Consider the following 17,851-nt stretch of genomic DNA (forward strand, 5'->3'; position numbering starts at 1 on the left):
TTTTTTTTTGAGTTTTTGACTTACTTGGATTTCATGGTAGTCTTATTGCCAGTCAAAAATACATCTAGGTTTGTAATAAATTGATTCTGAAAAGTCGTGTAACAAAAACTTCCAAGTCAGATAATTTTACACTCAATAAGAGTTCATTCTTAAAATTTTTTTTTAATGTTTATTCATTTTTAAGAAACAGAGAACAGAGCATGAGTGGGGGAGGAGCAGAGAGAGAGGGAGACAGAATCCAAAGCAGGCTTCAGGCTCTGAGCTGTCAGCACAGAGCCCAACATGGGTCTTGAACTCTCTGATGCCAAGGTCATGACCTGAGTTATAAAGTCAGACACTCAACCGACTGAGCCACCCAGGTGCCCCAATAAGAGTTCATTTTTATGTATTTATTATTTTTTAATGTTTATTTATTTTTCAGAGCGAGCGAGAGAGAGCACAAGCAGGGGAGGGTCAGAGAGAGAAGGAGACACAGAATCTGAAACAGAGAGAGAAAGAGCACAAGCGGAGGTGGGGGGGGGGGGTGTCAGAGAGAGAGGGAGACACAGAATCTGAAGCAGGCTCCAGGTTCTGAGCTGTCAGCACAGAGCCCAACATGGGGCTTGAACCCATGAACTGGGTTAGATCATGACCTGAGCCAAAGTCGGTCGCTTAAGCAACTGAGCCACCCAGGCACCTCAGGAGTTCATGTTTAAAGGGGACCTTACTGCAAATATTTCTGATAAAATGAAGAGTCTTTTTGTAACTCCATATTCTCCATTCAGTCTGTTTGGTTTATGAGTTCACTGTGATTGCATGTGCCCACAAACATATACATTTCCAGGTTATATTAGAGAATGCTTGAATGTTTATTATGTTGTTTACTCTTTCTTGCATTCAACAATGATCTTGTTCTTGTGTACAAGATACAGTGACAGGTATTGGTAGGACTATGAAAATGAAAGAGCCTCTGCCTAATCTAGGTACCTTTATTTCTGGAGAGAACCAGTGCCTGAAATGTCACCTGTTTCACTGGATAATGGAAGTAGGAACACAGTGCTGTGAGAGGCACTGACAAGGATTAATTCTCCCTGGAAGCTTTCCAAGAAGTCGTGACTGGTTTTGGAAGAAGAGTAGGAGTGTGCAGCAGAGAAGTAGGCAAAGGACGCTGCCTTGTGGATGTAGAGAGCAGGCAGAAGTTTGGTGTGGCCAGGATGTAAGACTGACAGTGCAGAGGTAGGGGATGAGGCGAAAAAAACCAAGTCAGAGCCAGATTGTGGACTGGTTGTATAGTCTATTTACAGAGTATAGATTTGTATCCAGAGGGCAAAATGGAGCATTTTACTAGTTGTTTGAAAAGGTACCTGTTTCACTTTTTTACTGTTTTTGAAATAGTAAACCATCCATGTAGCAAATGTTAAGTGTGCTTTCATTAAAATGAACTGGTTATTGATTGATGGGCAAATGTTTACTGGTTGCCTGTTATTGCTCGGTGTTTTTGGATATGGAGGTTAATATATAAGGGGGAAACTGTCTTTTCCACTGAGGAACATTAGTAGAAACAAGTTGGTTTAGTAATAAATATTACAAAAGTGTTGGATAGTTTACAATTTAATTATTAATGTTTCTCTTTATTTCTTATATATCCTTCAAGGCTTTAATTGATATGTGCTTTGAGCCTGGTTTTTTTTTTTTTAATTAAGATATTATTGACATAAAACGTTATATAATAGGTATATAACAATGCTTCAATACGTGTATATGTGTATGTATGTACATCTATATACTACGTACATATATGCTGTATATATATACATATACTGTATATACACACACACACATATATGCCATATATATATATATATATATATATATATATATATACATACACATATATATATAGAAAGAGAGAGAGAAACAATCACCACAATATGTCTAGTTAACATTCATCACTACACACAATAGTTACAAATTTTTTTCTTCTGATGAGAACTTTTGAATTTTACTGTCTTAGCAATAGTACAGTATTATTGACTGTAGTCACCATGATGTATGTTAACATCCTCATGATTTACTTTATAAATGGAAGTTTGTACCTTTTGACCATCTTCACTCATTTTGCCCACCCCAACCTCTGGCAACCACCAATCTGTTCTGTTTCTATGAGTTCGGGTGTTTTAGAGTCCACATATAAGTGAGATCATATGGTATTTATCTTTCTCTAACTTACTTCACTTAGCATAATGCCTTCAAGGTCCATTCATGTTGTCACAAATACCAAGATTTCCTTCTTTTTTTTTATCACTGAATAATATTCCATAATGTGTGTGTATGTATATTCACACACACACACACACACACACACACACACACACTCACCTCTTTATCCATTTAACCATCAGTGAACACTTAGGTTATTTCCATGTCTCGGCTATTGTAAATAATGTTGCAGTGAACATGAGGGTGCAGATATCTTTTCAGGTTAATGTCTCATTTTCTTTGGATAAATACCCAGAAGTGGAATTCCTGGATCTTATGGTGTTTCTGTTTTTAATTTCTTGAGGAACCTCCATACTGTTTTCCACAGTGGCTGTATCATTTTACATTCCCAGCAGTGCTCCAGGGTTCCCTTTTCTCCACATCCTTGCCAATACATGTTATTTCTTATCTTTTTGATAATAGCCATTTTAACAGGTGTGAAGTGATATCTTGTGGTTTTGATTTGCTATTTCCCTGATGATGACTGATATGGAGTGTCTTTTCATGTGTATGTTGGCCATCTGTATGTCTTTGGGAAAATGGCTATTCAGATCTTCTGCTCATTTTTAAATTGTATTGTTTGGGGTTTTTTTGTTTGTGTGAGTTAGGAGTTCCTTATATACTTTGGATATTAACTCATCAGGTATATTTGAGCCTCTTTGTATAACTCCTATTTTGCATAAATAGCATGTTATACTGTCTTATTTTCTATATTGGTTACTAGGCCCTTGACTATAGACAGTGTCTTAGTCCCTGTTCCATGGACAGTTTTCCATGTATGTTTTTGTTCCATGTATGTTTTGTTTTTCTAACTAATCATAAGGTCCCCATTAGCATATATAATCTTACTGTATTTTGTTTTTCAGAGTATCTAGGTCAGTGCTAGATAAAAACACTAAATGTTTAATAACAGCTGTCCATTTGGGATTTCTATAGATTTTTGAAGTAGAAAGTTTTCAACTTGAAAAGTGAGGTGACAAAGTAGCAAACTCCCTTTTTAGTAATATAAAATGTAGCATACTTGGTAGATATTAGGAATAATTAGCTTACTGGAATAGCTTAATAATGACCTATTAATAAAATTATTAATAATCAACAATCATAATTGTGCCCAGTTTGTAAGAAATATCTTTGCAACAGTTTGATGTCGTATGATTTGCGTTATGTGTAGATCAAGTTTGTTTTCCATTTGATCATGTTTATTCAGATATTTAAAAAGTATTCTTGGTGCACCTGGGTGGCTCAGTCAGTTAAGCCTCCAACTCTTGATTTTGACTTGGATTATGATTGCACACTCCAAGAGATCGAGCCCCAAGTTGGACTCTGGGCTGACTGTGCAGAGCCTGCTTGGGATTGTCTCTGTCCCTCTCTGTCCCTCCCTCTCTCGCTATCTCTCTCTCAAATGAATAAACATTTTGTTTTTATTTTTCACTGTTTTTGGAAGTTCTCTACAAATTTTGTTCTCTACAGAAGTTTATTTTCTGATGCTGATTTATATTTGACAATGTTAATATAATTCATTTTCTAGAAGAATATTGGTAACTCCTAACAAGGTGCATCTCTTTAGTGTGAAATGTATTTATGCATAAGCTTCTATGTAATCTAATTATGAATAAACTAATAATACAGTGTTTATTAAAGAAAAAATAAACACATTAATGGAATTCCCATGATCAGTCTGAGCACTTGTCGTAGACCAGTAATAGTAAATAGTACTTACTTGCTACCTGTTCCTTGATTCCAGACAAATAGCACATCTGGCTTTTGTTTTATTTGTTTTATTTTTTTAATGTTTATTTTTGAGAGAGAGAGAGAGACAAAATGTGAGTGGGGTAGGGGCAGAGAGAGAGGGAGACACAGAATCTGAAGCAGGGTCCGGGCTCCAAGCTGTCAGCACAGAGCCTGATGCGGGACTCGAACTCATGAACCACAAGATCATGACCTGACCTGAAGTTGGACGCTTAACCAACTGAGCCACCCAGGTGCCCCCTGGCCTTTGTTTTAAAAGAAATTTTTAGTGTTGCTCTGAGAGTCATCTGTGTCTCTGTCTCTGACTTTCTTTTTTACCTCCATGCTGTTCCACATGATCACCTTGGATGAAAATAAACCAAAAAGAGGGTGAGCGGTGGGAGAGGAGCTCCATTTTTAAAAAGTGCTTTAAAATACTGTCATTTTTCTTAACACAAAAGTGTTTACTGTGTCCACCCAGTTTAAATTAGTACTAACTTTGAAGATCAGGAACCAGATTTATCTATTACAACCTCTTCATTATATCAATTGAGAAATTAAGATTTAGAGGAGAGCTATGTACTTTGCTCAAGGTTACAGAGTTTATTAGCTGAAGGACTCAGATTTGAACTGCAGTTTCAAAGTTTCATATTCTTCCCATGGTATATTAGTGTAGTTCATCTTTGACTTCCATTAAAAATACTGTGAAATAAGAGATGAAATCAAACCTGAACTTTAGCTGCTTGTTTACTGTCTTCTCAAACTAAACAGTTGACCATTGAAAATTTATCTCCATAACCTGTTTTCAGCTGGGGGTTGTATGAGACTCCCCTGCAAAGCTTTTTTAAACTAGAGATGTATGAACTCTGTGGAATTAAAATCTCTAGTGCAGAGACTCAGGAGGGTTTCTTCCATTTTAAAGACTCCACATGTGATTCTGATGTAAGTTCTGATTGTGAATAATTTCCCCAGTCTTTGAGTCTTTCTAATAAAGAAACTAATTGGAGGGCTGGCATATCTCTTTAAAGACAATTTTTGTACATGTATCAAGTATCAGAGCTGAGGGTGGGGATCAGAATTAGAATGAGAAGGGCAAGAAAATGGAGGGATTTGTCTGTGATATAAACACAGACCTTTTTTTTCACTTGACGTGGTAGGCAGTAGGCCGCTGTTCTGGATTCTTGGGTGGGATGATGATACAATCAAGGGGACACTTCTCAGATCTCTTTGCCTTCAGGTAAGACTTCATATTATATCCATTAAAATTATTTTCTCCTCTTGATCCCTGCTGCTTCCACCCTATATAGGTCTTTCACTCTAATAGCCTTATTGATTTTCCCATCTCATTCATCTTCCAGGTTGCTGTTCGAGTAATTGCTCTAAAAAGCAAGTCTGTTGTATCATATTCCTTAATAAAATCCTTCAGTGGTTCCCTATTACCCAGGATAAAATCTAAACTACTTAGGCTGTCTATCCACAGCAGTTGGCCACCTCATTACTAGTTACTCAGGAAATGTAGGTTATGTATTCTATATCTCAGCCATAATGAACATAATATATTCTTTTATAACTTTGCACATGCTGTTCTCTCAGCTTATGATCCCTTTTTCAAATTGATCAACCTTGCAAATTCATATGAATCTTTTTTTTTTTTAATTTTTTTTTAACGTTTTTATTTATTTTTGAGACAGAGAGAGAGCATGAACGGGGCAGGGGCAGAGAGAGAGGGAGACACAGAATCGGAAGCAGGCTCCAGGCTCTGAGCCAACAGCCCAGAGCCCGACGCGGGGCTCGAACTCACGGACCGTGAGATCGTGACCTGAGCTGAAGTCGGATGCTTAACCGACTGAGCCACCCGGGCGCCCCCATATGAATCTTTTAATACACTTCATATGTAACCTGTCTTAGAAGTTGTCTGTGCATCCTTTTTCCCTCCTCCCATTAGCATTACTCTTACTACTTTTACAGTAATTGTCCATATCCATGTCTGGCTGACCCCGTTAGACTGTGAGACCATTGAGGGCAAGGACTATACATTTCATCCATCTTCATATTCCCAACCTCTAGTACAATGTCTGGCAAAACAGCATTTGTTAAATTTTTTAAAAACCAATCTGAATTAAATTGAATTCCTTGACATATTCATCACTTAAACATTTAGCCGTGGTAACTGAAAGAATTGGCAGTATTTTTTTTTTATCCATTATGGATATTTTGCCTCTTCTTATTTTTAATGATTTTCAAATAACTTGGATTTTTTTTAATGGTTAAACTGTTTTCCCTCATATTGCACAATGCCTTACTTGTAATCATGAGAAGTGGAATATTACTATGATTCATGTCCTAGGCAAAGGGAGTTGTAAATAAGATGGTAGAAGGTGACAAATTTGTGTATTTAGTGGAACAGATATTTCTTTGCCTTCTATTACCTCAGAATATACTGACCATTGCATGAATGCAGTGTTTTTCTTTGTATTGAACTTATGCTTACAAGGGGGAGAAAAGGTAACAGGTTCCATTAAATTATTCTTTTATTCTTTATATTCTTTTTTGCCATGTCTCTCTGTTCCTTGGAACATGTTGTTCTACCACTAACAAGATGTGGGCAAATTATTTAATTGCTCTGAACTTCAGTTTTTGGTCCGTAAAACAGTAATAGTACTGCCTCACAAAGAGTTGGGGTAGAAGTTAAGTGAATTCATCTATGGAAGGTGCTGACATACATAGTAAGTATTCTAAACTGAGTGTTCTATTCAGACTCGTCCCGTGCTACTTTCCTCACCTTGGCCTTCATTCAGTTCCCTGAATGCACTGAGCTCTTTCGTACCTCCAGGCCTCTGTGGAGACTGTTTTCTCTGCTGGGATGACAGTCTTTATCTGACTGGCTCCTACTCAACTCCAGGCTTCCGGCTACCCTGGCAGTTCCAGTACAGCACGGTGTGTGCCTGGCACAGTAGTTGTGCAGTAAATATTTATTGAGTGAGTGAATAATTGGGCCACTTGTGGAAAAGAGAACAGATCGTGTGGAATGGAAGGTTGCTTCCTCTAGGATGATAGTCTGAACGGGTTCTTTGACTGTAGGAAGGGAAGAAGAGAGAGCCCACATATATGTATATGCATTATATGCACACTTATAAATTAGTTGCTAAAATTATAACTTTAATGGCTGAAGAATTAAAATAGGAGTCTACAGGTTAATCACACTCTTTGCCTAAATGGTGATCAGTTCAAGCTTAGTGGTGTTTTTCATTGCTGCCCAGTAATTTGAATATGCTATTATTTTTCTTTTCTTTTCTTTTCTTTTCTTTTCTTTTCTTTTCTTTTCTTTTCTTTTCTTTTCTTTTCTTTTCTTTCTTTTTTAATGTTTATTTATTTTAGAGACAGAGTGTGAGCGGGGGAGGCACAGAGAGAGAGGGAGACACAGACTCTGAAGCAGACTCCAGGCTCCGAGCTGTCAGCACAGAGACCGATGTGGGGCTTGAACTCACGAACCTTGAGATCGTGACCTGAGCTGAAGTCAAACGCTTAACCGACTGAGCCACCCAGGCGCCCCTTGAATATGCTGTTGTTTCTACTTTAAAATTAATGCACTTCAACTACACTTCAAAAAAAGAAACTCTCAAAAAAAAAAAACCTCTTAAACAACCGCCTACTTCAATTTTGGGTATGATTTTAGAAGCTAAAACTTGGGCAGTGAATTATAAGCAAAGGTACAAAATTGTAAATAAAATTGAACCATAGCAGTGTTTTTAAAAATGGATATAGGACAAGCACTGAGTGTCACCAGTATTGATTAGTTTCTTTAGGTGGTAGAATTATGAATTATTTTTATCCTTTTATTTATTTTTTTAAATATTTATTTATTTTGAGAGGCAGGGGTTCAGGGAGAGAGAGGGGGAGAGAGTATCCTATGCAGGGTCCACACTGTAGATGGAGAGCTTGATGCAAGGCCCATTAAGACCTGTGACCTGAGCCTAAATCAAGAATTGGATGCTCTACTGACTGAGCCATGCAGGTACCCTGATTTTTTTCCTTTTACTACTACACCAGAATTCACTTCTTGGTTACTATCCCTCTAGGATTAACCCTGTATTTTTAGAGGACCTTAATGTAGCATTGGACTTTTTGCATAAAGACAGTGAAGTTAAAAAATCTTTTGTTTTTGTGGTTTTGTGTTTTTTTTTTTTAAAGGAAACTATTCCCAAAAGGCCATTTGAAGTCACATAAATGTAAAAGCCTTATTTCACAATTGCCATTTTTAGATATAACATCTTGGAAAGATACTGCTTATTTACAAAGAATACCGAGCCTCTTTATAAAGTTTCTGACTGTGATGTGCCATGTTTCTAGAAATGTCTACTTTATATTTCAGTCCAAATCAGTTAAATTTGTTTCCTAAGTTTTGTCCTTACCCCCTTTTACCTCATTCTGTACATTCTCCCAGGTGCTATAAAGTATCTTGTATATGCTGACAACTCTGAACTCTATCCTCAAGCCTCTCTCCTGAGCATCCTGTGTTATTTGACACCTCCTTGTTGTAAGTCATAGAAACTCACTCAGGCCAGCCTAAGCAGAAGATAGAAGGGCAAGGATGCTACAAGATCTCAGGAATGGGCAAGAACAGAAACTAGGAGTGTGAGGGCTTTTATTCTTTGGACTCTGTTACTTTATAGGCAACTGCCTTACTCTTTTCTCTCCCGAGACTGATTTCTTCTCCTCTAGTCTGTATGTCAGAAAACATGACCTTGACTATTTCAGGATTTATAGGACTAGTCACCCCCAGGGGAGAGGGGGAGACAAGGGAAGAGCGAGCAAAACTAATACAACTAAACTTTAAATTATGTCCTTGGACTCATCCTGCAGAGAAGGGACTCTGCTTCAGTCAGGTATTACTCGGTAACTGGCCAGATAGGCAGGATGATACCAGGGAAACGTACCTGTCTGGGGCCAGTAATTTGTACAGAAGGAATTGCCCCTTGGTAGAGTGAATGAATTTAATGAATGAATGAACTGACCTAGATTAGGTGCTCATGAATTAAAACACCACAATAATGTTATTGTGGTTATGATTTTTTAAATGACCCCTTTTTTTAAAAAAAAAAAAAAAAAGAACTTGGGCCACCTGGGTGGCTCAGTCGGTTAGGCATCCGACTTTGGCTCAGGTCATGATCTCGCGGTTCATGAGTTCGAGCCCCGCGTCAGGCTCTGTGCTGACAGCTCGGAGCCTGGAGCCTGCTTCAGATTCTGTGTCTCCCTCTCTCTGACCCTCCCCTGTTCATGCTCTCTCTCTGTCTCAAAAATAAATAAACATTAAAAAAAAAATTAAAAAAAAAAAGAACAATACCAATATATTATGGATGAAATGATATAAAGTCTGGAATGACCTTCATAATAATTCAGTGAGGGCGTGGTAAGGGGGCAGTGGATAGAGGCTTATATGAAACTGGACTGCTATGCATTGATTGTTGAAACTGGGTGATGGGTACATGAGAGTTTATAGTGCTGTCCTCTCTACTTTTATATGCATTAGAAATTTTCTGTAATAGACTCCTTTAAATCACAAAAACAAAGTGTATTTAGCCTCATAGAAAATGATTATAGGTTGAATTTTGTTTCAGTATCAGTAGTATTGCATTTGAATAATGAGGTATTTTTTGGCTTTGCCAGCCCTATTTTTATTTCACCGGAAGGGGTGTTTCAGTAGATGGCTATTAGGAACAAGCATATGTACCCCTTTTCTAAAATATTTGGATATGAAAACATTAGTTTTTAGCTAAGATGCCTGGAGACATCCAGCTCTGCCTAGTACTGTCTAGCACATAGTAGGTTCTTAGGAAATGTTTTTTGAAAGAGTGCCCAGAAGCAGTCACAACCCAAAAGGGAGCTTTGTCTGTTGAGCTTTTTTCTTGCAGTTTATTTGGTGAAGTCTTTGGGGGCAGGGGGGCGGGTGGTGTTTGTTTGTTTGTTGTGGTTTTTTTCTGTAGCCTTTTCCATCCTTTGAATTCTGCTGATTGTATCACCATAGTGTAATTTTTTAAGTTTATAGTTGCATCTAGAGGCTTAACCAAATTCTATTTTGATTTTTTTTTTTTTACTACTGTATAATTAGTATTGTGTTCTTCCACCAGGAAGTGCATGGTTATCTGATTGTCTCTCTTTTTTTGAATTTAGCACTGTAGCTTTTTTAAGTTAAAACTTATAGAAAAATTATAAGTTTTTGATAGTGAAAACTATAGGTTTTTAAATAAATTATTTCAGATCACTGATCCAGACTAAATTTCCCAAGGTCTGTTACTACAAACTTAAAAAAAGAAGTTTTAAATTTTATTCATATAAGACATTGTCTTAGTCCATTTGGGCTCCTGTAACAATACCACAGACTAGTCTGCTTATAAACAACAGAAATGTGTTTTCTGCAGTTGTGAAGGCTGAGATGCCCAAGATCAAGGCATTGGCAGATTTGGTGTATAGTGAAGGTTTAAACGACTTTCTTGCTATGTTCTCTTGTGGCAGAAGGGGCAGGGCTTTCTCTGGACATTAAACCCCATTTATAAGGGCTCCACCCTCAAGACCTAAATACCTCCCTAAGACCCTACCTCCAATACCAGGACTTTGGGAGTACTATTTCAACAAGAATTTGGGGGGGCGGGGATATAAGCATTAAGTCTATAAAAAAAAAAATATGAGTTGTCCTCCCAGGTTTAGATTTGTTGGAACTTGTTAAGTAGAATCACTGGGAATCTTAGAGGGAGTTGATTAGTAAAATATAAAAAAGATTTCAGAATCTCATAGTTATAATTCCATAGTACAGAACTGATATATATAACAATATAGTTTTCTTTTGTTCTGTTTCTGCATTCACTAATTCTGACTTCTGCTGTATCTTAGACTCCTTTTAACTCCATCCAGTGATTTATTAATTTTAGATACTGTGTTTTTCAATTCTAAATGTTCATTTAATTGTTCATCTTTTATGGATACCAATTCTATGCTAAAATTCTTCATTATTTAATTCATGTTGGTTATCTTCTCCCTTTTTTTCTTTAACACATTAATTCTTAGTTATTGTAAAGTTCCTGTCTGCTAATTTCATTATCTTGATCATCTGGAGTTCTTCTGCTATTGTTTGTTTTCCCTTGGTTATTAATTACTTTTTTCTTCAGATGTTTCAAATGTCTAGTAACTTTCTTGTATGCTAGATGTTGTGTGTGAAAGACTCATAAAAGCTCCCAATTGCTGTCAACCATCAGAATTTCTTCCTTTTTTTTTTTTTTTTTTAATTTATTTTTGAAAGAGAGAGTGAGTGCGCATGAGCGGGGAAGGGGCAGAGAGACAGAGGGAGACATAGATTCTGAAGCAGGCTCCAGGCTCTGAGCTTTCAGCACAGAGCCCAATGTGGCTCAAACCCACCAACAGTGAGATCATGACCTGAGCCGAGGTCGAATGCTTAACCAACTGAGCCACCCAGGCGCCCCCCTCCTTTTTCTCTTAGGCAGAGAGGGTCAGGGGTTTATCATTTTAATCCAGTCATGATTCAGGTAGACCAAGGCTGGGCTTGAGTTTTGTAAGATTTAGTGCAGCTCTGATTTGTTCCTTTTCCTTAGGCATAACCTTCAAGGCTTTTGATTAGGAACTTGGTGAGTCAGCTTCCACATCTCTGAAAATCTACTGAAGAGTCCTTTGTGCTGTACAGAAATTTTGAGCTTAGCTTGGTAGCCTCTAATCTTGCAGCAAAATCTAGCAGATGTTTTGAAAGGGAGATTGGTTGTGTATTTACAACAGGACTTCCTCCTTCTAGTGGGACTTTGTGTCTTAAACACTAGGAAATTAATGGTGGATTTCACACTGCTTTTTAGAAGCCTGATTCTGACTCCCCACCCATAAGTAGCTCCAGAACTAAAACCAGTCATGTTTGGGGCTCTTCGTTTCTGGTCTGTTATAAGAGCCCTGGATAACAGGTCAAACCTCACTTGTTTCATTTCCCAACTAAAATCCTTCTCTATGAGCCAAGTGCCAGTCTTGTACAGAATTGGAAAATGCCTTCAGGAAAGAAAGTGGGGATTTTCAGAAGGATCCTTCTCATACCTTTGCAGCCTAGAATTCACATTCATCTAGTCATTACTGATTCTGTAACTCTCTGATATCTTTAAGATATTGGAGGGTGGGTGGTCAGTTACAGTTGACCCTTGAATAATGCAGGGGTTAGAGATGCCAACCCCCCATTTGTTAAAAATCTAGGTGTGTAATGTTTGACCCACCGAAAACTTAACGACTAATAGCCTACTGTCAGAAGCCTGGCTGATAATAAGGTTGATTAACACATATTTTGTATGTTATATGTATTGTATACTGTATTTTTATAATCAAGTAAGCTGGAGAAAAAATGTTGTTAAGAAAACTGTAAGGAAAAGAAAATACATTTATAGTCCTGTGCTGTATCAAAAAAAAAAAAAAAAAAATCTGTGGACCCATGCAGTTGAAACCCATGTTGTTCAAGGCAAGTACAGTTGTAGCTAGTTATAGCTAGACTGGAAGCATTATGTGATCTTTTACATCCTGTTTGAAAGTGGAAATCATAATGTAAGATTAAAAGATAATTTTAAGGGTTCCCCCCCAAGGATTTTATGTTTATGCCTCTTAGAAATGAAAAAATATTCTAAAGTGATAAGCATTATGGGCAGCATTATTATTTTTATGTCATTGACAAAGATTAGAAAAGAAGATTGGAATAGGTTCTTTTTTTTTTTTTTTTTAATGTTTATTTATTTTTGAGAGACAGAGAGACAGGGAATGAGCAGGGGAGGAACAGAGAGAGAGGGAGACACAGAATCTGAAGCAGGCTCCAGGCTCTGAGCTGTCAGCACAGAACCCAGCACAGGGCTTGAACCCACAAACCGCGAGATCATGACCTGAGACAAATTCAGTTGCTTAACCGACTGAGCCACTCAGGCGCCCCTGGAATAGCTTCTTAATATATCATTTATAGACCACCATCTCTTCCAGTTAGTTCTGTTCTCTTCACCAACAAGCTCCATTTGGTTGACACTCATCTGTGAAAACTTCTGTATTAATGACTAGAAAAGATTTCTTCCCTCATAAGGTAAATATATTGATAATGATTAGCTTTTATTTTTCCTGCTTGAAAAACAGACATTCTAAAGATGTAAAGATCTTTTCTTACATTTAATGTAGGACTTCAAAGAACTAGGTGTCCTTTTCTTGACACAAGTGCTATTTTGTGCACGTGTGCATGTATACTTTCTAATCTACATCTGGTTAGACATAAAAAGCCTATACCCAAAGGAGACTGCAGGAAAATTGGAGATAACTCAGTTATTTTTAAGAACGGGCAGTGAACTGAGAAATTTAAATCTAATCAGTGATATGTTTGTCAGAAAGACAGTAACAAGCATCAGGAAGAACATTACCTTTATATCAGTGATAAGAAGTAAAGACCTCTTGTTTAACTGTTTTATCTAAATGTCATAAAAATCAATGATTTTGTTAGTGGGGATAACTGCAGAACATTTGGACAATTGCATCTGTGTTTATATTTACCTTGAAAGTTTCGATTTACTGTTTGATAGGAATAGTGATGCTGTTGACATAGAAACATATTTTGCAGGTAGTCTAATAAGGTTTGAATCCCACTCTTCTTCTGTGTTATTAGTAGCAAGCATTTATTTAGTGTTTACTCTGAGCCAGGTGCTCTAAGTGCATGGATATTCCTTACCTCTTTTAATCAGCAGAACAGCCCTTGGAGTCAGTTCTTACAGAAATGCCAGCTTGTCAGCATAGTAAGTAGTGAAGCTGGGATTTAAACTCAGTTGGGTAAAACACCAAAACCCATATTAAATATAGTATCAATACCACCTCCCTGTGTGACCTTGAGCAAATCACAGATATACATCCCCTAATTCTGAAGCCCTAAAAGCTTTGGAAATTGTTAATCTTTTTATAACTTACTTGGTGGCAAAATGAGACGTCAGTGGATGAAAAGCTATCTGTAGCCTTTGTTTATCCCATTTATTGTGAATATTCAGACATGGTAATGTATTTGCTTTAGGGAGTGTTGCCATAGATCTTCTCTGGAAGTGTTACAAAATATATGGTATGTGCACCATACTAACTTTCTAAAGTAGGAACAATTCTGAAATCTGAAACATTCTCAAGTGGCTGTGGCCCCCTATTTAACGTCCATAATATTTAGTTTTCTTATCTGTAGAGATGTTAACACCTAACCTAGTAGGTTTTAATAAGAATTATATGAAATAATTATGTAAGTCTTTAGGCTCAGTGGTATATAATAAGTATTAAATTTATTGGTATCGTGGGGCACCTGGGTGGCTCAGTCAGTTGAGCGTCCGACTTCAGCTTAGGTCATGATCTCGCAGTCTGTGAGTTTCAGCCCTGTGTTGGGCTCTGTGCTGGTAGCTCAGAGCCTGGAACCTGCTTCGGATTCTGTGTCTCCCTCTCTCTCTCTGCCCCTCCCCTGTTCATGCTCTGTCTCTCTCTTTCTGTCTCTCTCTCTGTCAAAAATAAATAAACATTAAAAAAAATTAATTAAATTTATTGGTATCGTTACTGTCATTATCTTGGAATTTATTGTCAGCTGTTGCAGAGTTAGGATCCTGAAGTTAGAATTGTCGAGAACATGAGCTCAGCTTGCAGCTGAAGCCTGACACTGCATCGTGTCTGTACAGGATTAGTAGGAAGCCATGTCTTTTCCAGAATGTAGTTACTTTCACTTACCAGTTTAAACAGTAGTAATTTCCTCCTGTAAGTGTACGTTATCCCTTAGTGCAGATTTCCTAACCTCGTTTGTGTCATTACACACTTAGAAAATTCTTTCCTGAGATATGAGGGAGGAGGGCGCTTGGGACTGCTCCTGCTACTCCAGGCTCACCTGGCCACCTGAGAGCAGAAGGAATCTGCATCCTGGGACACCTGTAACACTCCTTGGCAAAGCACTGTGGAATTGCGTAGACCAGATGTAAGGGGAAGAGAAATGAAATGTTGGAAATTACTAGTGGATTTGCATTGGGTACCTCTTCTGTTTAAGCATCTATTTCAAAGCAGTTAAGAAAATCCACATAAACCTAGGTGAAATTTATAATTTCTAAAATAGTTAATCTCTTAATTGCTTGTCTTCTCTCAGTCAAGAATGAAGTAGATTGAGAATTTAAAAAAAGAATGAGGTAGATTGACTTTTATTTAATGCTTATATATAATGTATTTGCTGGCATCTTAAATATACTTCATTTGTAAGCTAGAATTATGAAGAAACTATAACATTGTCTTAGCATTTGAAGCACTTCCAAGAGTAGATAGGACCAATGATACATTTAATTTAGGGCATTTGTTTTTGTTTTTGTTTTTTTTTAAGGGGCTGACATTTATATTTCTTCCCCAAATATTACAGTAAAAATCAGGTGGGGTAGGATAATTTTGTCAATTTTCTGATGAATGTAAAATTCAGAGTTTGACTGTAAGAAGTTACTTGCAACAGGCTTGTACACACAGGCCACAAGAAGTTGTTTCACATCATCCCTCCCCCTCAGCCAAGCCGACAGCCTCACTATCAGATAAAAAAGGGATAAAGAGTTGATTCTCAACCAGATCAGAACATCAATTGACACATTACCCTCAGCCATAAATTCAGGATGGCGGGGGGGGGGGGGGGGGGGGGGGGGGGGGACAGTATAGGGAGCTGCCAGAACAGATACCCCACCCACTTCGGCTAAGGGATTTGAGGGTGACTGGTTTCTCTTAAACGAAAGGGCCCTCCCTTTTGAAGGATTAAAGGAGTATTTCTTTTTCTTGTGTTTCTCTGTGACGGAGGAGACTCTTTTCCTGGCCTTCAGTGACCCGAATGGGGTTAGCTGAGTCTATGGCGTCCCCAGTGGCCTGTTTGCATTTGGCGGGGCTCCTCCTTACCAACCTTTGAGGGACAAATTTCCAGTGCTCTTCTCTCTTTTCCTGGACGCTCACAGTGAGGTTGGGACGGGAGGCAGGTGTGAGTGGAAACAGTCTCCTTGGTACCCACTTAATTCTGGAGAGACTTGGAGCTCTGCCTGCTCAAATTGGGGGCTTTTTCAAGAGAAGTTTTCAAAGATAAAATATTTCTGACAGCCTTACAAATCTGTCTTTCTTTTAATCCTTCAAAAATATTATAATTTGGGGGGATTACCACCTTCTGAAGTTATAAGAACATTGGATGATTCTATAATTGCATATAGCCAGAATCTGTTGTGTGTTAATTTGGGAAGAATGTGGCTGGCTTTCAGCACTTCTTTGAACCAAGGCATATTATTTATTAGCTGCGTTTCTTGATTTTTCCCAGAATGTTACATCTTCATCTAAATCATAAACCTGAATTATATTGCTACAAAACCTAACTGTTGCCTAGAATAGTGTGGTAATAATTTTTGTAAGAAAAAAACAAGCAGTAACAATTGTTTCCTTTATAGGAACAGAAAATAAAGCTAGTAACAAAATTCCAGATTATATGAAGTCATTATGACTAAAAATCATGTATTACATGTGTATTTTATATTTTTTATTTTATCATAACGATTGGTCTTCCTTGTCATCCCCACAGGCATGTTACAAAGATAAATACAGTCTCTTCTCAGCTCTTAACTATTTTTAACCTCGGAAATGTGAAATGTTGAAGTGTTAGAGTTTAGAGATTAGAAAGTTGCAAAAAATGAGTTTTCTCTATCTTTTGGGTAACAGTCGTGCTTTGTAAGTGAAATTTGCAAGGCAGGTGAAGTGTGCACTGTGTGGGTAGAATTCGTGAGTGGTAAGGAGTATTCACATAACAGAGTGAGCAGTCCTGAAGCTGCTGGTGCAGGTGGACAGCCACGCTACGTAAGGGAGGCAAATCGGGGTTTACATACAGAGCGTTGACAGGGAGTCTCCGTATTTTACAGATTCTCTTTCCCTAAAAACGAAACAAAACGTAGTTTTTGGATAGTATTTCTGTTTTCAGAACTCATTTTTTCCTTTCAGAAAACCGAAGAATGGGAGAAAGAGAAGACTGAGGCAGATATGGAAGAGTATATATGGAAAAATAGCCCCTCTGAAAAAAATATCCTGGAAACACTTCTCCAAATTAAAGCTGCTGAGAAAGATCCGGAAGTAAATAAAGAAGAGCTCCTTGGTACAAAAGAAGTCGAAGATTACAAAAAGTGTGTTGTTAGTCTTAAGAATGAGGGGGACAATGAAGAGACCCTTTCTCACTACAAAGAATCCGTGAAGAAGCTATTAAAACTGATGTGATTTATGTAGAAAAAACTGCTTGATTTGCTAATTTTATGATCTATCTGTAATCATTATCTAACTTCACATAAATTTGAAAATGTTAAAAAGAACCATTGTTTTACATCAGATTTAAAAATATTCCTTTCATACTAATCCGTAATGGCAATGATTATTCAAAAGTTCTTATTTGTACAGTGCGGCAGAAGGACTAATTAAAATATCTCGGTGATTCCTTCTGGCTTCTGAAGTGTCTTCATTTTATTTCTACCATAACAACTTTAATATTCCTATATATACATATATTGTTATTTTGTCACCTGCTGTATTTCTTTCCCTACAAATTAGCACCTATTGGTTGCTTTTGAATACGGATCTTCCTCAACTTACAGTGGGGTTATGTCCCAATAAGTTCATTTTAAGACGAAAATATTAGAGGTTAAAAATGCATTGTTTTTAATTTTTAAAAAACATTTCTTTATTTTGAGAGAGACAGAGCATGAGCAGGGGAGGGGCAGAGAGAGAGGGAGAGAGACTGTTAAGCAGGCTCCACGTTGTCAGCGCAGAGCCAAACACGGGGCTCAGCCTCACAAACTGCGAGATCAAGACCTGAGCTGAAACC

General features: G+C 37.6%; 1 protein-coding gene across 2 annotated transcripts in view; it reads left to right on the forward strand.

Moving 5' to 3' along the window:
- Positions 1-17,464, forward strand: part of MRPS35 (mitochondrial ribosomal protein S35) — a 47,437-nt gene extending 29,973 nt beyond the window's left edge. For both annotated transcript variants that reach the window (XM_042992015.1, XM_042992017.1), the window contains one exon: positions 16,981-17,464. In XM_042992015.1, coding sequence (XP_042847949.1) covers positions 16,981-17,250 — 270 coding nt within the window. In that variant the 3' untranslated portion in view covers positions 17,251-17,464. The remainder of the gene's footprint in view (positions 1-16,980) is intronic.
- The last annotated feature ends 387 nt before the right edge of the window (positions 17,465-17,851 follow it).

Source organism: Panthera tigris, chromosome B4 (genome assembly GCF_018350195.1).
Source record: "Panthera tigris isolate Pti1 chromosome B4, P.tigris_Pti1_mat1.1, whole genome shotgun sequence".
In the NCBI taxonomy this organism is placed as follows: Eukaryota; Metazoa; Chordata; class Mammalia; order Carnivora; family Felidae; genus Panthera; species Panthera tigris.